The 12,307-nt window shown below is 38.2% G+C and overlaps 1 protein-coding gene across 3 annotated transcripts in view; it reads left to right on the top strand.

Annotated features, from left to right (window-relative positions):
* Positions 1–3,012: 3,012 nt before the first annotated feature.
* The window catches only part of SPATA6 (spermatogenesis associated 6), a 40,475-nt gene continuing 31,180 nt past the window's right edge, over positions 3,013–12,307 (top strand). For 2 of the 3 annotated variants that reach the window (XM_052665973.1, XM_052665975.1), the window contains exons 1-5: positions 3,682–3,816; positions 7,479–7,616; positions 9,120–9,168; positions 10,037–10,078; positions 11,381–11,505. In XM_052665973.1, the coding sequence (XP_052521933.1) occupies positions 3,769–3,816; positions 7,479–7,616; positions 9,120–9,168; positions 10,037–10,078; positions 11,381–11,505 (402 nt within the window). In that variant the 5' untranslated portion in view covers positions 3,682–3,768. Of the gene's footprint in view, positions 3,098–3,681; positions 3,817–7,478; positions 7,617–9,119; positions 9,169–10,036; positions 10,079–11,380; positions 11,506–12,307 lie in introns of those variants that run through there. The other variant, XM_052665974.1, reaches the window with a different exon arrangement.

Genomic DNA, 12,307 nt, shown 5'->3' on the forward strand with positions numbered 1-12,307 from the left:
ATAGTAACTTGTAGGTTCATCGTGGAAGCCTGAGAGCTCTGCTCAATAGAGTCCTTGCAGGATAGGAAAGAGCAAGATGGACGTAATACACCAAACCACGATGGGATCGACAAAGCCATTGTGGTCTTTTTCTAAAGCAATGGATATTAATGAATGCTAACTTCTGAGCAACTTCTTTCCTGCTTCAAAGTAGAAAGATTAGATGAAAATGTATTTTGTGAAGAGTGTGCTGACACCCTCAGGTAATCTTCATCCTCTGTCCTCATCAATAATCTAACAGTCTACCTTCCCTGTTACATTACTGTCTGCAGTAATGCAATTCACTTTGCTCCCCTTAGATCCTATTAGAATCTCTCACATTACAACATTCTTCCAGCTTTGCTCTGTAGTGCACTGGGATTGTTTAGCCTTAACTTTTTCTGGATGTTTTCCTCGACTACAATTCTTTGCACAGGAACAGACTTTTGTGAATTGCACATTTAACCTAGCAGTGAGTGAGAAGATCAAAAAAAGCAATGCACATGGGTATTGTCCTACAGGGTCTCTAAAGCATTCTGATTCTCCTTTGAACACTGGTGAATGTAGCTTGTTATAATGAGTTCCACTATCTAAAGTACTTTCTTCTATCAGTTTTGATTGTGTTGTCTTTTAATTTCATTGTCTGTGTCCTTTGAAAGGATAAATAGGCATGGGTAAATAGAAAAACACATTTCTACAAATTACACAATCCCTTATGTACCTTTTTTTGTATTACATCTTACTTTTCTGCTCTCCAAAGTAAAGCAGTCTTAATGTTTTGTTTGTTTGCTTTTTCTAATATGGAAATTTTTCCATATCTCATAATTTGTTGCTGTTATTTGAGCAGATGTCTTCCTGGAATTCTCCACAGTTATTTATGACAAGACAATCACACTCAGTGATGTTATCTAAAATAGACGCACTTCATATACGTAGGCTGAGGTCTTTTTTGGCTGCTCCTACAACATTAAGATCTTAAAGTAGGCAGAAATGGCTTTCTGACAACACTCTTACAAGAACTGCAGTAGAAGGAGGAAAAAATGTGGAAATGTCCTATATTTCCTTCATTCTTATAGCCAGAATAAATGTGAAATACCACTTTGTACCCACTGTAACTCTTCCTAAGTTTAAGGAGAGAAACATTCATGCCTTCTTAACCAGAAGCGAATCTCTGACACACTCAGTGACATTAGATTTGCTATCTGATCTCCAGTCTTATCTGATCCATTTCTCTCTAATCCACAGTATTTTTTTAGATTCTGGACTTTGCAATGTTTATTGTTTGCAGCTGTGATTCTTGTGCATTTCCAACCTCAGCTCTGCTGTAGCATATACCAATACACTGAAATTCTTGAGGCCTGACCCTGAGAACCATTGCAAAAATAGGGTAGAATTGTTGTAATAATTATCTTAAACCAGTATCTTTTAGTACTGAGTATTTTGATGAAACTGAAGATATGTGGTAGGGCTTAGAAGACTGGAAAAGGAGATTTTAAATGGAGAAGATTGAAAAAAAACATTAACATAAATGCAAAGCTCTCTTCCAGGCTCTTGTATTACAAGGAACTAAGTAGAAGTAGCATTACAAGATTTACTTTTGTAAAAGCAAAGGAATTCACTCATTTTCACAGCAGGGAGACTTTACAGCAGTAAAAACCTCAGGTCTGTTAAAGTAGCATGCCCTTTGTGATTTTGCTTATTAGCAAATTGATTTGTGCTGAAAGACAGAATTTCCTTGAATCACTCTTCCTGCAGAGCAAATATTTGAGTAAACTATGCACTTCATCATGACCACAAGATGGAGATGGATTTCGTAGTGTTGCAGAAAGGGCAGGAAAAACACTGCAGCAGCATCCTTCCCTTCCAAGGTCCAGCGTGGAGAGATGCAGAATGTCTGTAGATCTGAGGAATGGAGAAGCATCTCTGTGCTCACTGAGTAACCCTCCAGCCTTCCCCAGGTTTTTCTTGGTTTACCAGAGAGAAAGACTGAAACTCACTTTCTGCCTTGCCTTGTGCTCCTTTTCCCAGGGTTATAAAGCATTTCTGTTCCAGGTCACTGCACATAGATGTTGAATTTTCATCACAGACATGATGCCATTTTTTACTTCAGCATTTATCTGTCTTCTAGTCTTATATGGCTACACTTATCATAAAATCTCATACCTCACAATCTTTAACACATTATTTATCCCTCAAAAACGTGTGTATATTGGTGTTGCACTGGCACAGACTGCCCAGGGAGGTGGTGGAGTCACTGTCCCTGAAGGTGTCCAAGAACTGTGGAGACATGGACTGAGGGACATAGTAAGTGGACATGGTGGGGGTGGACTGGGGTTTAACTGGAGGTCTTTTCAACCTTCGTGTTTCTATGATTCTATATGAAAGGCATCTGAAAATATGTAGTAAACCGTTTTGACATATGAAGCTATGGATCTTTGAGAATTTCCTTCTTATTAATCGTGGAAAGCCACTCATAAGCTTGAGAATGGTAATGCATATAAAATATTCTTATCCAAAGGTAAACCCCTCTTTAATGTAGGTATTAGAGGTGTGCAAGTCTCAAACGAGGTTGTTTTTCTTCCAGTCCCCAAATGCAGAATCCTGCCTTTGCTTGAACAAAAACCACAAACCAAAAAAGGCTCACAGCTATTATAGTAATCGACAAAATAGACAGAAAGCCCACATTTCCAGTTTTATTGTACAGACTGAAATCTAGGAATATATCTCTAGGAATAACTGAAACCACTGTTAACTGTTCTGATGTCTTTAATATATGCATATAGTATTAATTAAAAACCAAAACACACTAAGAATGGTGATTCTTTCCCAATCACATAGTGCTTGTATGGGAACTGTTGAGTCACAGCCTGAGCTGCTGATTGAGCACCTGGGGAAAGGACCAGGTCAGCCCTGGAAACACAGGTGAAGGCAATCCAGCTGTGTGACCAGAAGATGTGGAACCTGGCTGCATCTCTCCTAGACCTCATTTAAGGGCTGACTGTGATGAGGGAATGATCTCTTTTTGGAGATCCCTCCTTGTTGAAGCTTTCCCCGGTGGACCTGCAATCTTCTGATGTGGGTGAGAAATTTTCTTCCCTTCCCTTGCAGCACCCTGCTGATCCTTCCTTCCTCACGCCTTTGTTGTAATGTCTTTCCCATTGTACTGATCTGTCCAGTTGCTACAGCACTAATAGCCAGTCTGTGAAAATGTGAAATTAAAACATTTGTGGGATACATTTGTGCCACTGCCCTATTTTGGAAGCAGTTATTGGCACGCTGAGCTGCCTCTACTCTCTTCAGCTGCTTTCATGAATTTGGAAATAAGCGAAGGTTTGAACTCCTCCCAGTCTGAGACTGCAGATAGCAGTCACTGTGTTGGTGCAATACATGACAACGGGCACACTGAGACAACTGCTCAGTGAGTCCAGGGGGCCAAAACCGGGATGTCAGGGAAACCCGAGGACGCACCCAAAATTAACAAGAGGGGAAAAAAAAGAGAAAAAAAATAAACAAAAATGAAGGGAGGCGCAAGGCCCTGCGGGAAGAGGGTGAGGAGCGGGGCATTGTGGGAGTGACGTCACTGCGCACCGCCCCCGAAGGCTCCTCCCTCAGCACCCGGGCCCCATCCGCAGGCGTTGTGCGCATGCGCAGAGGAAGGCGGAAGCGTGGCGGTTGCCGTGACAACGGCGTCCGGCCCGCGGCTCGGGATCGGGTCGGAAGCCGTCACCTCCGGCCCGGCCTGGCCGCTCCATGCCGCGAAAGGTGCTGCGCTGCGTCCTGCAGCTGGAGATCCGCTCGGTGAGTGCCCGGGCCGCGACTCCTCCGGCCTGCCCGCTGCAGGAAAGCCACTCTTGTTCCTTCCGGAAGGAGTTTGCATTGATCAGGGTTAGAATTGAGTTTGGCATTGCAAATAGGGTCTCACAGTTACCGTAGGTGATGTCAGGGGGGAGAAGAAGAAGAAGAGGAAAAAAAAAAAAAAAAAAAAAGGCAGCCCGCAATTCATCCTTTATATCTTAACGTTAGTCCCTTCACAGCTGCACTGCGGCCAGGCTGTTAAGTTTAACACAGAGATCCTCTAGTAAAACCAGTGTTATATACACAGTTGGTCTGTGGGTCTGTCTCAGTTCTTATTGCTGTTTTTTTCTGTATCTTTCTCGTGACCTCTGATTTCTGAATTTTTATTGAGGAATTTCAAGAGTGTTCCTTGACTTCTGCCAGAATCAATAAAATTGTTTAAAGATGTGGATTCCAGCATACATAGATGAGCATTTTTAATAGCAACCCTTAATCGATGCTCTCATTTTGCTGATGCTGTCCTTTGGCCAGTTCTATATTACTGTAGAACTTTCTTGCTAACTTCCTTCTTTGCATCGTAGGTAGCAATATTTCATGTGGCACCATGTGATGTTATTGATGCCCAGATAAAGCTAGATATCCTTTGCCCAGAGAACATTGAGTTTTGCTTGTCTGATCTTCTTTTTATTAAATACATGCTGCTGGGCTTTTTTCCTTCTCGTATTTGCCTCCATAGACTTTTTATTTCATATTTAATATTCTAGTTGATGAAGTGTAGTTGCTCAGGTCTCTTTTTCTGCCTCAAAACTGCCTCACAGTTGTTATTTTTCAGTCAGGCAGTGTTGCCCTTCTTTTCTCAATTTCTGGTTCTTTTTCAACGCTCTGCATGTTTCTGAAGCCTCGTGGAAACCTGTTGACCTGTGTCAGAAATTCTGTCATATTTGATTTTTCTCTTGCTTTAGGATATGTGTTCCAGTTTGGTTTTGTTCCTTTTGACTTAATCTAAGTTCCAAGGCCTTTTCCTATCTGGAATGCACGAGTCCTTTGGTTTATTTCATAGGCAGTCTTCTTCATTTCTGAGAGGCTGCTCTTCTAAAATTGAAAACCTTAGTTTAAGACCATATTTGGTTTACCCTGCCATTAGTTTAAATTGAATAATTCATGATTGCTCAGACTGAGCTTTCACTGTTATTTGTTTTCTGAGACTAATTTTGGTTCCTACCTCTGCTGCTGGCATTTGGTTTGCTCATGTAGCAGCAGAATGAAATTCACATTATTCTTCATGTCACCACTACTTGGAGAATTCACAAACGTGGCAGTGAAGTATGTAAAGCTTTAAGCACCAAGATGAATTAATAGCATTGTGGATTACTGTCAGGTAAGAAGACTAAAATGTCATCTCTTTATATTGAGAAGATTATTTTTGTAACTCTGAGTCCAAAGGGCTATTCTTTATGTAAGCTTGCACTCCACAGGAGTTAATACTGTCCATTGCCCTTCATGCAGTACACTTTCTGTTTGGTAGTGATGGGGTACTAAAGGAATTTTTTTTGAGGGCCAGCCTTTCTCATTGGCTGTGTATACATGATATAATTTGAGTATTGAGTGTAGAAGAGGGAAAAGAAAATAAATACTATATCAGGTGTTGGAACAGTAGAATTCAGTTCCTTCCCATGAAGTGAATTCAGTGACTTCATTATGGCAGTTTGTGGTGTCCCAGCACTAAGGATGGCACGTTTTCATCCTTCTGGAACTGTGCATGGTAACAGCTGTTTCTCTTCAATAGCCCCCATGGTTGGTTGTAAGAGCAGTAAATTGTTAGAAAATTGTTGTACTTTCACCATTTTTAAAATGGTCCCTCATCCTGCCTGAAAGGTTTGCGATCAGTTGAGGACTTTAGTTTGTCTCTTCAGTGTTCTGCAGCTCTGTGCAGCGTATATTACTTAACACACTTAATGAACTGTGGATATACATGTACATTTGTTTTTTGGGGGGGGGCTAATTTGAAGTTAAATGAACATGTAGACTTTGTGTTCCAGCCCAGAAAATGAATTGTGCTTCTACAACATTGTAGATAAGCAGCACACTACACATGCTGATCTGTACGATCTTACTTCTACAGGTTGACCAGAGTACATATCCCCTAATTGTTGCTTGCAGTTTTGCTATGCCTGATGTGTTCAAATGTTTATCTTTTCTTCCAGTTGCCTTCTGCAGGGTGCAAAGCCCTGATTAAGAAGAATCATAAATTTAAAAGGAGAAGTCCCAGCCAAGCTAATAGGAGTTTTAGTGTGTGGTCTGGGGGGAATCTTTACTTTCTGGATAAAATCTCTGTTTTACTCATTCCTCTTAGCACTTGCAGCCACTATCATGAAGCTGTTTAATGATTGGTAATCTATTTCAGTCAGAATATCCATTATTCTGGTACTCCTTTTGCAGTTTTGAAGCCCTAACTTGCATGGAGAGGAAACTTTTTTTTGTTGTTTTCTAGCATACTTATGAGCAGAAACATTTTGATTTTTTAAGCTTAGACTGTAACTATAGTTAATCTCTAACATGTTGGTTTCTGTTATTTTCTTTCACTTGAGGCTGTTGTTCTGCTGTTTATGTAATTTTGTTTTAGCTTCAGCAAGAATTTCTCAAGTAAAATGTTCATTTGGGAGTAAGGGACTGTAAGCAAAGCACTTATTTCAATTCCTGTCACTGTGCTCCTTTGTCTTTGTACCTTGCAATTGAAAGTCTGAACACTTTCTGCAGCAACCTTATGTTAGAAGAGACAACCTCATATTTATTATACTGCTATAAAAAGTGAGCAGTAGAAATGAAGTGAAAGGTGACAGTTCTCTGGATGGGTAATAGAGTAAAACCATGTGGCTTGGAGAAAGTAGCTAACAGTGATTTGTGTACATTGTTGCAGTTGAAACACAGTTAAGAATATCTGATGTTCATCAGAGCTTTAAAAGCATACTAACTTCTCACTCGATGAGTAAGAATTGGCCAGAGGAAGTTGAGAGATTTGTGGCAGTATCTGGAGCCCAATGAGAGGTCTTTACTGTCTTGAATATGCTCCTGAGTGGCCAAAATTCTCCTATAACAACTTGTGTGATATTCCTCCCATAGGAGCAAAACATTTACTTTTTCCTCATTTGCACATTAAAATGTAATGTTAATTCAATTGTGATATTTGCAAATAAGCTTTTCTGTTTTGGTGACTGAACAGAGTATGGGAATTGAAGCATATACATCTACCAGCTTCATTCACTCATTGTGTAGGCTACATTTGGATATTTTTTTTTGTATCTTTGCATCATTTAAACTTCGTTCTAGACGTCCATCCTTCTGAACATGATGTGACCCTTAATTAACTTATAGATGCTCTGTGCATTCATTATACAGTTCTAAGATCATGATACCACTTTTAGGTTTGGTTTAAGACAGTGGAACATGTTCCCACTGTAAGTAAACTTGCTCTTGATTATTTTAAGGTGGTGACAAATTTTCCTTGTCATTCTGTACAAATAGATCTCCTTTAGAAAAGAAATGTTTCCACTCTGACTCTCAGCAATCAACCGTTTCAGCTTTGACCATTTCATTTTTATCCTGAAAACAGCCATTACTACTTTAACTGAAGTTCAGTTTGTTTAATGAATGTGTTCCTCTTACAGATAACTTGTCCTGGAGTGCTGTTGAAAGACAAAGAGGAGCTCTATCTCAGTGTCTCTATACTTGGGCAATACAAAAAGACTCGGTGTGTCCCTGCAGCATTTCCACTTTTCTTTCAAGAAAAACTAGTATTTGAAAAGGTAAGATAACGTCAAATGCTGATACATGGCAAATGAAACATATCCCATACACACAAAAGCTCGTTGCAGAACCCTGATGTGCAAGTAATCACACAGAGGTCAGTGCAATATTATATAGCTCCTGCATTTTTTTGGCACAGCAGAGGTGTGCAACTGTATTATCCACACAGTGTCTCAAGAAATACACATGCTGAAGATTATATTTTTTTTTTTAGGTGTTTATTCATTCTTTTAGGAACTGTCCTTTTTCAGTATCTATTTTCTTAGTTTGGAAAAAAAATAAATATTATTGTTTTAAAAATGTAACACAAAAACTATGGGATGTGGGAGAGTCAGCTTAATCAGTAGAAAGATGGGATAGCAGCTGAAACCCTTTTGGTGACATAATTTTCCTTTTGAGATGCTTTATTCATGGTTTGTCACCAGAATTCCCAAGTTAGTATTCTGGCCTTTTAATTTATAGTTGTTTATCACATATTCTGAGTCCCTGCTAGCTTCATTATTAGTACCACAGGGGTAATGAAACACAGAATCATACAGATATGATCTGGTTCCTTGACTACCTGTGAATAATAATACTTTGCCCTTTACTAGTTCTTTTCCTTTAAGCATCCCCCTGCACTTTCAAATCTAGACTGAGTAAACATCAGTGATACTCTTGTTATGTAGGTAATGTAAAAGCAGTGATAATTTTACCAACCACAGAAGAATGGAAAAAATAAAAAAGAACACAGTATTTAATTAAAGGCAAACATCCCACTGTCTATTTAAGGGAAATGTACTGAATGCTGGTTTTGTTCTAATTTAGGGGAATTCCAGAACACTGGAATTTACTTGCTTAGAAAAAAGCTTAAAGAGAAAGCTGAAGTAGGAACTATTTTCTTACAAATTGCTATTGAATGGATCTAAGCACTTGTGGTGAACAGTGCTTTGGTATTTTCAATCAGCAAAGTCATTTATACCACTTTGTGCAGAATTACAGGAAAGTCCGTTATGTGCTTAATATCCATTGGAATGTTTTTGCAGGAATTCCTGCCCAGTTCCTTGCCATCTCTTGCCATGGGATAAAAATAAAAAATAAAAATTGAACAGTACTCTGTACATGAATAAGTTAAGCTTAAAGTGTAACTAACATTAAAGAACACATTCTTCATCTATCAGACATCTAATGTATTCTGTAATTTATCTTTCTCTCCTAAAATTTTCTCAGACAATACTTTCTTCTTTCTTTCTTCACAATAGCTCCTAATTTAAATTAGGGCAGGTAATCCTAAAATGGCTAGAAAGCAACCGACAAGAACTGCTGGCTTTCAGTGAATATGATCGTGTGTCAAATGATAATTCCAGCTTCCTTTCTTTTTTTCCAAGAGGGATAGAACTCTTGACAACCATCTGAAGCAAGGAAGAATATTGATTTTGGGGTTTTTTTCCTTCTTCCCTCAGAGATATGAGATGACTTTGTCTATGCCATTATTTTTTAAAAAATATTTGTTTACTTTCCAGACATTTGCTAATGTAGTTGATCCTGGAGACCTTGTGGAGTTGCTAGAAGGTAGGTTCTGCTTTTTATGCGTATTGTGTTGTGTGCATTAATGTTATATGCATATAGGCTTTAAAGATGTTTTGGAGATTTCAATAATGTTACAATTATTTTTTTTCTATCAGCAGCCTGTCCTCTGAAAAGTTAGTGGATAACAAATGTGCATTACATACTAAATAAGTTAGGACCATAGCACTAGTGACTTTAGCATAGGTTTGTTATCAGTACAGGCATAAGTTTCTTGCTGTCTTTGGGATAGTACCAGCTTCTCCAAAATGCTGTTAACTAAGAAAATGCCCCTAGAATGTATGCTGTATGCTTCAGAATGCAATACATCCTAATCAGCAGGACATCCAACTGCTTATCCAGAGAGAGAATAGTTTCCTCTGTCTGACTGCTTATTTGATTAATTTCAAGTGAAACTTCTTAATTTCACACAAAACGTCTGTATGTGTGGATGTATATGGTTAAGAAAATGATATATGCCTACAGAAAGCAGTCTTACCACATCTGGAGCACAATGACTTGTAGTAAGACAGCACCAGCCCTACATGCGAACTGCAAGAGCATGCTCCCTAATGCAGGGAGGTATCTGGAAAAAGTGGTTAAGCTTGCATAATCTTCTTTACAAGATATTTCCAAAGACAAACTTATAAACAGCTGGAACTTAACAAATTCTTAGTGAAAGGGTTGCTTTTTGTATACTGCTAATGCCATTGTGTTCATCTGTAGTTGTTCTTTTCCCCAGGATTAGGCAAGGTTTTCATTTGCCCTTATTGTTGGTGTCACTGTGCACTATCAATCAGCGCGCATTTATTTCTTTAAGTAACATCTCATTTTAGTTTTTTTAACTTACAAAGAAACTTTTCTTCCTTTCTAGTTGACACAGCAGTACTTGAACTAATACAGCTCATTCCTCCAGGTATTGTATCAGTCTCTTCATAAATTATGCAGTTTAATAGGTGAATTTCCATGAGGACATTGCCCATTACAGCACAATCACTTTTTCCAACACAAAAACAAAATAGGAAGGATTTCAACAAATAGTTCTCTGAATATAAAATGTTAATAGATCAGGAGGATCTCATTCTTGAAATAGAATAGCAACTGAATATCAAAACTTACCATGTCAGAAAGTGATAAGATTTAAAAAAATAAAAAGTAATAATAAAAAAAAAAACTGAAATCATCCAGCACATCACTTATTAACTGCATCACAATTCACTTGCAGAGTGTCTGTCTGAAATTCAGAGTGTATCATCTTGTTCTCAGAATGGCACTTCTTTTTTTTTTTCCCTTCTGTTTTAATGGTGACCACTGGGAAAACTCTTATCTTCACTATAAGTATTACATATCGCTTGGGATAGGTGACAATAATAAATAGCAATTTGTCATACTTTTGTTATTGGTTTGTGTGATTATAAAAATCTATTTTAATGAAATTCAAGTGTTCCCATGAATAATGTAAGTCTGTACTTTATTGGAAATAAAGTCAAGTTTGAAAGAGAACTCGCTTGGAAACTAGTATTCAAAGCACTCTCTGTTGCTCGCCTTTAGTTGTTTCAAAGAAACAATTGCTTCCCTCAAGTGATTCACTGGACTTATTTATCCAAGAAAACATACTGAGTGTGGACTTTTTTTTTTTTGGGGGGGGGAGAGGGGGAAGGAGGAGGGGGAAGATTCTGACTTCAGTAATTTCATCGGGACTCAGAGGTACCTGTGGTACATCCCAGTGGAAGCTGACAAAATAACTGTGATAGCACAACTTAAACTTTATTTTTAATAGAAATATGCTTTCATGGGTTACCCCTAAAGAAAATATTTTAAAAGAAAGTAGCAGATCACAATACTTGAAGAATCGTACTAATTTCGATGTTGCTTGCATTTCTTTCTGATAACAACTTGCTATTTAAGAAGCATCTATGTTTTGTGTTATAAGACAGTTTTTCATGATGTATTGGCTAAAACCTGCTGGTTTCTTCTGTGTCATGGGAAGTAAAGAAGGAGGAAGCTACGGAAGGGATTACCTTGAGGAAGTTCCTGTGGCTCCTAATGAAGATTGCCTTAGCTATTCTCTGCATACTTCTTAAATAAGCAAACCGTGCTTTTAGGCCAGTGTCTGAATATTTCTGCTGCTTGATGATGTTATTCCCTACTGTGATACGAGTTATAGAGCCTTGCTGCTAATTCAAATTCCTAATTACAGTGTGTGTTTTCTTTTTAGTTGGAGAAATTCTTGCTACTTATGAAGAAAATACAAGAGATTTCCTGTTCCCTGACCCTAAGCTTACCTGTCGGCAGCACGGTGCAGATCGTGAGATTTTAATGAAGAGATCTTCTTATTTTACTGTGAGTAAATGCCTTTGGGTTGTGTTTATGGTGCAATGTGTTTCAATGAACACATCAATGAAGTAGTTCATTTTGAACTACTTCAAAAGGAAAAGTGATTTCTTCTGACAGATTTTGCCAGTTCAGGTGTTGAATGCACAAATTCTCAGTTGCACCTTCAGTGAAGGTATTTGTGTGTTTGGTTTTTTTTTTTTTTTGAAAATTCTTCATTAAAGTGTTTAATGTGAAGAAGTTAATTTCCATGCCATGTGGTTTGCATGTGATTCTATGACGTCTCTATTTCAATTTAATCCATGATGCAGATGGTAGTTCAAGAGGGAGATTTTGTGTCAAATTCACGATTCTCAACAAAAAAAAAAACCGTGGAAACTAGAGAGGTGGGTTACCTTTTTAGCATTTTGTTTTCTTTTATTGTAGTGCTCAAGACTGACAGTCACTACAGATGTATACAATTCTATGGCATCTGTTCTGTGGGCCTCTCTGAGGTCCAAAGTCATCACCAAAAACAGTGACTGAAATTCAGCTTAGTGCTATGTGATTGCTTTTCAGTTACAAAACCTGTTCTTAAAGATCTGTTCAGCCTATCATGCTCTCGTAATAACTGCCTTTTCTACAATTTTTCTGAAAACTGTGATAAATGACAACTAATTGGCAGAATAAGTGCAATGGATTAATGTTAATTTTTTGGAGATATGGGCTCAAGTACACATTGAGTAGAAATGAATTCATCTCACTACCCTATCAGAGAGTTTTAAGACTGTTGGATCTTCGATGTCAGTGGAATACCTCAGAAAGGCACTTT

This window comes from Tympanuchus pallidicinctus, unplaced genomic scaffold, assembly GCF_026119805.1.
Source record: "Tympanuchus pallidicinctus isolate F22 unplaced genomic scaffold, pur_lepc_1.0 scaffold7, whole genome shotgun sequence".
Lineage (NCBI taxonomy): Eukaryota > Metazoa > Chordata > Aves > Galliformes > Phasianidae > Tympanuchus > Tympanuchus pallidicinctus.